At 34.2% G+C, this 9485-nt stretch overlaps 1 protein-coding gene across 1 annotated transcript in view; it reads right to left on the minus strand.

The window, feature by feature from the left end:
- LOC149804895 (sodium-dependent phosphate transport protein 2B-like) overlaps window positions 1-7633 on the minus strand; it is a 30369-nt gene extending 22736 nt beyond the window's left edge. Inside the window, exon 1 of the mRNA XM_089945714.1 lies at window positions 7505-7633. Coding sequence (XP_089801840.1) covers window positions 7505-7507 — 3 coding nt within the window. The 5' untranslated portion in view covers window positions 7508-7633. The remainder of the gene's footprint in view (window positions 1-7504) is intronic.
- Between the last annotated feature and the right edge of the window lie 1852 nt (window positions 7634-9485).

Below are 9485 nucleotides of genomic sequence, written 5' to 3' on the forward strand. Positions count from 1 at the left end.
TGGGACATTTCACATTGATGTGCAGAACTAAAGAAAGATGTTTCGAGGGTAGATGACATCGTTAAACCTGACTAGTATGTCTGCCTTTGCGGCATTGATTCTATAGCAAATCCTGAATAGCAAATGGCATAGTCAATGACAGGAATATGCTATGAAAATTGTCATCGTTGCTAACGTTGCTGTCATCAGAAAGGATTTAAACAGAATAATGCAGAAAGTTTAGCTCAAGAAAGCTGACCAAATCTTGTTTGGACATGAATATAAAAGGCTGACTGTCTTAGGAAAACTTTGTTACCTAAAATTACTCAATAGAAGTACACTAAGTGACGTATATGTAATGCCCCAAGCAGTCTCCGCTGAGAAGACGAGCGATAAAAGAGACAAGAACCGTAGAGGAGGTCATGGGTACAGACCATACATATAAAAAGTGAATCCCAAAGTATTCACTTTATTAGAAAAGCTGACTGAGACTACAAGCTAAGACTTAAAGCTGTTGCTTTTTCGTTTTGCACTCCGTTTATGTACAAATGTGCTTATTTCAGTAATGGATTACGTTAATTCGGAATTACAAACAATGGAGAAATTAGACGTCATATCCGGCGTAGATCACTCAACGGATTGGTGCGCAACTATGGTTGTTGTGCCGGAAGCTAATGACTATGCTCGTTTTGCAAAGTCCACACCAGGCTAAATGAATTAGCTAGTACTATACCAAAATAACTCAGTAGATAAATTGACACGTGGGTGTTTCTATAAGCAGAAACAGACCACTTTTAATTCTTCTATCTTCAATCTGGTCTACTAGAATACAGGAAATCTATACATCAGTCCTTTGCGAAAAACCAGAAAACAGCGATGACTCTTTACTCTTTACTTTTTAAATATTTAAAACAATCTATAAAAAATGGAACTAATTGATCTTAAACAACAGGGAAAAGTGCTGATCATAGTTACAGGACAAAATCCGATAGATATATTATTGTAAAAAGTTTCCACTTGTAATATGCACGCTAAAAGGTAAACGTAATTCCCATTGATACGCTTAAGGACATATACAAAAGTATGTGTATTTCCGGTTACTTGACAGGTTCCATATTTTCCTGTCGGCCATACATTTGGAAAATTAAAAAATAATTCGAAAAATAATTCCGCATAAACAAAAATAATAAATGATACAGCTACGATCGAAGTTAAATTCATTATTGCGAATAACCTATTTTCAAGTTCAAGCTTCTTTTATATAAGTCCGGACCAACAAGAGAAAAGTTTGTACCTGAACTAACTACCATAATTTGTTTTCCAACGTAACTACGACCACGTATATTTTTATTTGGCCTAAGATAAACTTAAAATGTTTCATTAGGTTATTTTAAGAATTAGGATTATATTAAGAATAGCACAACTAATACATACATATAATACTTTAACATTTCTTCAGGTTACAGATTTATTATTCTCAGATGGGGAGATAAATTATCCGTTAATGAAACCTGACCAAGCCTAATCGAAGTTGAAAAACAGAAAAGAGTTGAAAGCCTAAAAGTCCATAAGACCTTTGGTTAGTCTAATTATAGTCCAATTAGTTACAAAATGTTGAAATTGTTTTTGATGCATATAATTTATCATGTGGTCCCCCACTTCTATGTTTAGCTAGTGCAAGGCCTTTTTTTAGTTAATATGTTTGCAAATAATGCAAGCTGTGTTGAGAATAGCATCGAACACCCAAGGTAAAAATAATGTCAAAGTTCTGATTAGTCAGATTGCTCCCAATATTGACATTTCTATTCAATATACCCTTGAAATCATAACGTGTAATACAGCAAGTTGATCAAGAACGTGTTATAAAAAAGGGGTCTTATCAAAGTCGACAACATCTTTCGTAGTAATCAGAGCATAGAAAAGTTTGTGAGCTGTTGTCGGACATTTGTTCTATCAGGAATATTTGCAGTCGATCCGACAAACCATTACCACACCACTACCGGTCATCTTACCTAGGAAAATGAACTCCAGTATAATTTCGCATTTTGGAAGTCACTAAACGGCAATGGAAATAACAATCTACTAAAATCTAACGACTGTGTTAGCAATTTCTGGGATTGTTCCCTCTTATGTTACGTATTTAGGCTCGAATAAACAGTAACACAAGAAAGAGTGAAAACAACAAGCTTTGAATAATATAATAGTGTTTTGAACTCTACAGTTCCTTGTAGAAACAAGAATAATCAGTCCGGTTTGGGAAATTTGAGTAAATTTAATAAAAACTGTTCTTGTTCAAGAATATCATATGAGCATACGTATCTTCCAGGAAAAAAGAATTAATCCTTTTGAATCCAAATAATTTGAAATAAATCCAAACGGCATAACAGTCACTTTCCAGTGTAATAGCCCAACTGAGATTATTTCTCCAAAACAAAGGTTATATCGTATTAAAACGAAATTTCGAAAATCCCCAAGTTGCGAAATCGAAAAGGGGGTCACGTGAACGTGTTTATATCACGTACGCTTAACATGACCTTGACGAAAACCAATCATTTTACTCTAAGAAAAAAAAAACTTGTTTACATCTGAAGTTACGTAGTCCCATCATAACCTCGACAACAACCAATCATTTTAAAATAAAAATAGAACTTATTTACGTGGTTGCTACTAATTTTGAATCAAGGTCAGGATCAATGTCAACACCTGGTTTTAACTAAAACGAACAGTGAAGGTGAAACTATTTTCTGGAGAAAGTATGATCTCCAGTGAATACAATTTACATTACAATAGAATGTAATGAAAAATAAAAAAATAAAAAACTGACAAATAAACAATTAAATTGAAATAAATATATATTAAATCAGATAAAATTAAATCAAATAGACATAACATCCAGCACTTAATTGAACATGTAATCGAGTTCCTGTCATTTACCGTCCGGCTCCAGTACTAACGAAACGTTCCTATTTGCACTGAGTTTGAAGATAAACAGGGACAAAGACACGTGCATTCATTTAATTTTCGTTGAAATCCTCAAAATCTTTACATAAGACCACTTAAATTTCATTTAATGAATTTTTAAAAACTTGCTCTCGTTGTTTTCAGTGTGGCTTGGCTTGGAGTGGGGATGTCAATAAATGTCAAGTAGACACATAAACGAGGAGGGATTTGGTACCTTACTAACATCAATGAATATTTTAATCAAATACATTCAAACAATATTTGAATAAGAGTGTTTGAAATTCGAGTCAGCTCTAATTTAGTGTGTGTATGCTAGGGATCGTGAAGGATTATCTTATACGTTTTAAATACGTTATGTATAAGTCACACCAATCAAGTCCCACAACGGAAAACTGTGCTTATATCGGATCTTATCACCTCCAGTAGCCACATAGCCTCCCCACCCCGTTAAGAAATATCCCCGTATATTGATGGGCCAGTCCGATTCTGGTTATGCATGCAATCTCTTAAGTGAGTGTTTGTTCAGTAAGGAGGAATTAGATCTATCCAGTGGACCGGACAGACTCTTTGGGGAAGGGAGCTTGTCTTTTCCCCATCATACTATTTTCTATTAATTTTAAAATAAAATGAGCTCAACTAATGCGGTGAATATCGTTTTTATTTTCTTCTACAGAACGAAAGATGAAAATATTTTGCAAGCTTTCTAAGAACCGGATTGTTCAAACATCGTAGACCCCTGCTCTGAAAACTTAATGATCAGTTCCTAACTTCATGCAGAAGAAATATATGGATGCCGGTGTTCTAAACATTTGGATTCTCACAAACTCCACAACACTTTCTTGAAATATAGCAGCTATATAAGCCTTTTTTTGTGAAAACTAAATCATTAGGGCTTTTTGTCTCTTTTGTTTCATTGCAGACCCATCAATAACAAAATTTTCCTCTACCTGGCTGCAAAAACTATTTGATGCCGTAAATCTAGTAACCCTGCTATGGGCCCAGTTATGATGAAATCATCTATCCAATGCCACTTGTTTGATCAAACTTAATTTCCAACTAACAATATATCAGGCGTCCAAAGTTTAGAAATGTCTAGCTTGTATGACGATGCAGTAAAAAGAACTCATCAAAGTCAATCAACATTGTACAGCAACGACTAACCTAAAAATAAATTCTTCTTTAGAAAGTAAACTCATCATCATCATCATCATCGTCGTCGTCGTCGTCGTCGTTGTCGTAGTTCTTTATATTTTTAGACTAGTTACTATACTACATTTGTAAAATAAGTAGAGTGACAGATTTTATTCACCTGATTACGACTGTCTGATGGTAGGTCTAGAGTTTAAAACATTTATTAATAATCATTAGTTGAAGTAAGTTCTTCAGTTAATATAAATTTATCATGAACTATGGTCACCTTCGTAACTGATTGTATGATCGAATAAAATATTAGTCTATTTCTAAATTAATTTTGATGAAATCGCTTGTATTTAAAATAATTTATTTGGCTATGCAGTTTTGTTGTATTTCAGCATCTTTTCCCATCAAGTAAATTAATCCTTGGCTTCAGAATGAGGTTTATACAATTAAATAGCTGACTTTGAATTCACGTATTTATTCATTTAATTGTTATTAATTTATTTTAGCCATTTCTCTATTCTTGTGCAATACTGACTCTCATCGGTAGCCATATAATTAATTCCAGTATGCCAAAATGTGTTACAAGGATAAGGAGTTTTAATGTTGAGGATACCTTTGCTACATATCTGCTAAAATCCCAGGCAGTGGTGGGGTATTTTAAGATTCCAAACTGTGTATATTGAGGTGCCAAGGGGGGTCAGTACGTGTAACTTACAAAAGCAACATCGTACAATTTAGAATATAATATCTACTGACGTAAAACACATAAAACTATAGACAATTACAAACTAAAATTAGAGTGAAAGAAAATATGTTTACTCTGAAGCATTTAGTCCACTTACAAACAAACAATTGATGGTAGACTAAAATTGTCAATTATTACCACCAATTGACATACATGCATAATCACATCCACACAGACATCCAATAAAAATATACACCGAGTTTATGTCTTTAATTCCTTTGGAGAGTGGAATACTATCTTAATTAGGTGTATTCTTTGCTGCTGTTATAGATCAATGGGGCTATGAAAGTGATGCAAGTGTCATTAGAGTTCATCTTTGCACCCCTCAGAGACGGCTGTTGCAACTTCCCTGAAGATCATATTGAATTTTACTCATCAAACAACATGATCCTTCTGCATCGGCATTGCTGTGATTGAGTGTCAAACATGCAATGAACATACTAGTTAGAATGTTTAAACAATGTTAAGTTCTTTCGCAATTAAAATCTGCATTTGTACATTGTCCTGATGATGGGTGGTGTATGTAGATGGATATCATACACTCCAGAATGCATAATGTGAATATGGTGGTTGTAGTATGCTCCATAAATAATAAGATCCCCTTTTTGCTATACTTCATCAACCAGAAGTTTCAAACTCTAGTTTTGCTGGGCTTTACCCACTTTGTCCATGCCTCATCCTTCCCTAAATCACACCTGAATTTCAACGTTAGACCTTAAAAAATTAATCACACTTTCACATAATTAAACTAAGGAAAGATACATGGAGTAATATCTGACTTCGAAAGAAATGTTGTCACAGATGATAAACTTGTAAATAATGAACTATTGAAAGCAACTGTTCAAAATGCCCCAAAGGGAGTTTTCCGTGAACATTAAACATGACTGTTCAACTATGTATACAGATCACAGGTATAAAACATGGTGCAAAAAAGGATTTCTCCCTTATTATAAATCGTGCCTTTCAAAACAGCCGCGGTCGGGGGAGCGCTTTGTGTGTAAGGGGGCGGGGGCCAGTTTTTATGTACAAATTTAATGATGCAATCAGCGACGTATTATTTAAAAAAAAAATCATAAAATATCAAATATACAAGTGAGGTCAAAAAGGTCCATATTTTTGGATACCTATATTAAAACAAATCATAAGAATATTATCCACTTGACCAAAGAAGTCAATGGCAGTTCATAACAGAAGAAGTTTATGCACTCGAACCCAAACTTCTACCTGCAATTGTCATGTCCGAAGATCATGTTTGGCACCATGTGATGCTCACAGTGCAAACACAAGCTCTTTTCCTAGATGACACTTCTGCCAAAATATGTGTACTAAACAGGCTGATGCAATTGAAAATAGTTGTCATCGAAACCATTTCTGAGATATTCTACTTGCCCCAAACCCATGTGTTTACTGCTATGGGAGGCTAGCTCTTATTCCAAGCGGACTATTGGTATTTCACTATCAACATACTGCAGATTAACTATGAAAGGTGACATGCATGACATCAATTTAAAGAACAACACAAACCCGAAAAAACCTAGTTCACAAATATATCCATATCTATAAATAGTAAACAATAATAACTGAAAACGTCACACCATAGCCTTAGGTTAATAAATTTGACAGGGGCCAATTTACGAAACTGGGCCCTGCGACCTTAAAAATTTGGCTGAAAATGGTTTGTGTCAAACGTTGTGTAGATATCACATATTAAGGCATTCTCTATTAAAATGGTACAAAAAAAAGACTTGTTGTGCGCAACACTAAAAATGGTATTACGTTTTTAGAAATGTGACTACTTTGAGGCAAAAAGCACTGCATTATTTATATTTTGAGTTATCACTGACTGCAGTTCAAATTGTTTGCAAACGACAATGCTTTTGGTCTTTGTTTACCACCATAGCATCAGGACAGAATCATAATTTCTTTACAATGTTTCATGAATGTCAAGAAGAGATTTGGAAGTTATAAATTTTAAGAGGGAATGACAGAAATGCTATGTTAGTTGTCAGTGACAGAAGTGAAAAGTTTCTATAAATTCTTCTAGCAAACTTAAAGAAATCACACGTTTAAGTAAACAATGTGCTTTAGAAGTACTTTTAGACTGATATAAAACAAGAAGTTCCTTACCTTTCATTATCATTCTGGAGATGCAGAGTAACTATGGAAGTTGTACATGCCTGATATCAATTTCAAGAACAACACAAGCCCGACAAACCTAGTTCAAAACATATCCGTATCTTTAAATAGTAAACATTAATAGCTGAAAATGTCACACAATAGCCTTAAGTTAATAAATTTGCCCGGTGGGGGGGGGGGGGCGGTAATCAGAACAACAGTATAGCTAATCTGTAAAGATCAACGATCAATCAATTAACTTTAGACCATGCTGGAATATTGATATACTGATGTGTGGGATAATGTTAAACTTACAAAGTGACATCTCAGATAAATTCATTGATACATAGCCACTGAAACTAACCACACATGTACAATTACTCAATACAATTCAGCAAAGAAATTTCTTCTGAGACCCCAATTCACTTGCAACTGACTTTAATGATTTCTGGAGTTTACAAAACCATAGTAAATAATAAGATATGATATAGACAAATATTTACAGTGGAAACTTCAGTTCAAGCTAGAAAGCATTTCACCTACTTGGCTTTAATAAGCACGTACCATAAAATAACTCCTGTGGAAGCTAAATCTGTCCGTCAAAGTCACACTCTTGTGCACTTAGATCAAGCTATTGTTTCTTTCAGCATGACTAACCGATTAATCCTAATCTTTTACCATGCAACCTGAGACCTGCAAAAAGAAAAGAAACAAGTGATATTGATGTACTTTTAACTTTCAGTGAAAACATAAGAATTTCAGAAGAGAAACTATGTGTATTGTCAAATGCATGAAACTGCCACTTAATTGTAAGCTTTTCTCCCTTTGTTAACTGAACCTAGAAATTTCAAGATATATACATAACATTGAAACATTTCCCAATATCACTCAAGAGTGAGATATTAATATCTTATGTCAACTTCACAGTGGGGTCATGATGGTATAAATTATGTCGGTGTGCTAAAATTTTCATTCTCCTCGCCAAAACATAGCAAACAATATGCCATATGCATCACTATTTCTAAGACCGTTCCACGGGTGACATTCAACATTCACAACAGTATGTTTATGTATGATTCCTCTGAAGTATATCTGCTCCTGTGGAGTTAAATTACTTTTACGAATACAAGTTGACATGTTATGCAATTGTTTCTGTGTGTCTGTATTGAAATGTGAATAATACTCATAAAAATAGGGGTGCAAACCTTGACAACTACAGAAAGAGCAAGACAATGCATTATGGTCACCATTTTGTTTCCATATTTAGAAAGTTGGACCCAAAATATGCTACATTGTCATGATGCAAACAGTTCTCTCATTGAGGAACAAAACACAGTTACCTCCCTCTCCAAAGAGTATTACATGCAACACTAAGTGATATATGGAAACTGGAAGGAAATATAATGAAGCTATTGCATAAAAGTATTTAAATATACACAATGGAACAGAAAAGTATAATAGATATGGATGACTGCACCCATAAAATTATCAGTTTTTCTTAAGGCGGCAGGGGCCAGTTTTTATGTACAAATTTAATGCCGCAATCAGCGACCTAGTATAAAATATCATAAAAAATCAAATATACAAGTAAGGTCAAAAGGTCCATAATTTTGGATACCTATATTAAAACAAAGCATAAGAATATTATCCACTTGACTAAAGAAGTCAATGGCAGTTCATAGCAGAAGAAGTTTATGCACCCCAATCCCAAATTTCTACCTGCAATTTGTATGTCCGAAGGTCATTTTTGACACCATTTGATGCTCACAGTGCAATTGCAATTGAAAATAGTTGTCATCCAAAACGTTTTTGAGATATTCTACTTGCCCCAAACCCATGTGTTTACTGCTATGAGAGGCTAGCTCTTCTTCCTAGCCGACTATTGGTATTTCATTATCAACATACTGCAGAGTATCTATGAAAGGTGTACATGCCTGACATCAATTTCAAGAACAATACAAGCCCGAAACACCTAGTTCATAAATATATCCATATCTCTAAATAGTAAACAATAATAACTGATAAAGCCACACCATAGCCTTAAGATAAGAAATTTGCCAGGGGCCAATTTACGTAACTGTATCGTGCCACCTAAACAACTTTTGTTTTGTGTGATGTCTTGTGTTCTGGCACGTTTGCTGCTTTAATATCAAATACTTTGTCATGTTTATTTTATTATGGAGGGTAGAGATAAAAGATTGCCAATTATGAGACGAATTAGCAAGATCGATATCAACATAAAAACGACATATTCTAATGGGCATTATAAGAAGGAAGCGTGCACGTGACACAATAAAATACCGAGAGCAATGAACAATTTCTAAAAAGAGCACCTTGCCTTTGGTCGGGGTCGAAGAGAGCAATCAACTAACTCTACTACGGTCTAAATTATCACATTTGTTTTCAACAATTTTAAATAAATAAATAAGTTTCAAAAATTTTAAAGCGGCAACCTGGAGAGGATGGCAAAAATGGAAGGAAAAAACTTTCGTCTTTTGCCCATAAATGTTAATGGAATTAATAAAGAGAAAATATATGATCTAAG

Source organism: Sinohyriopsis cumingii, chromosome 2 (assembly GCF_028554795.1).
Source record: "Sinohyriopsis cumingii isolate HCF-2022 chromosome 2, ASM2855479v2, whole genome shotgun sequence".
Lineage (NCBI taxonomy): Eukaryota > Metazoa > Mollusca > Bivalvia > Unionida > Unionidae > Sinohyriopsis > Sinohyriopsis cumingii.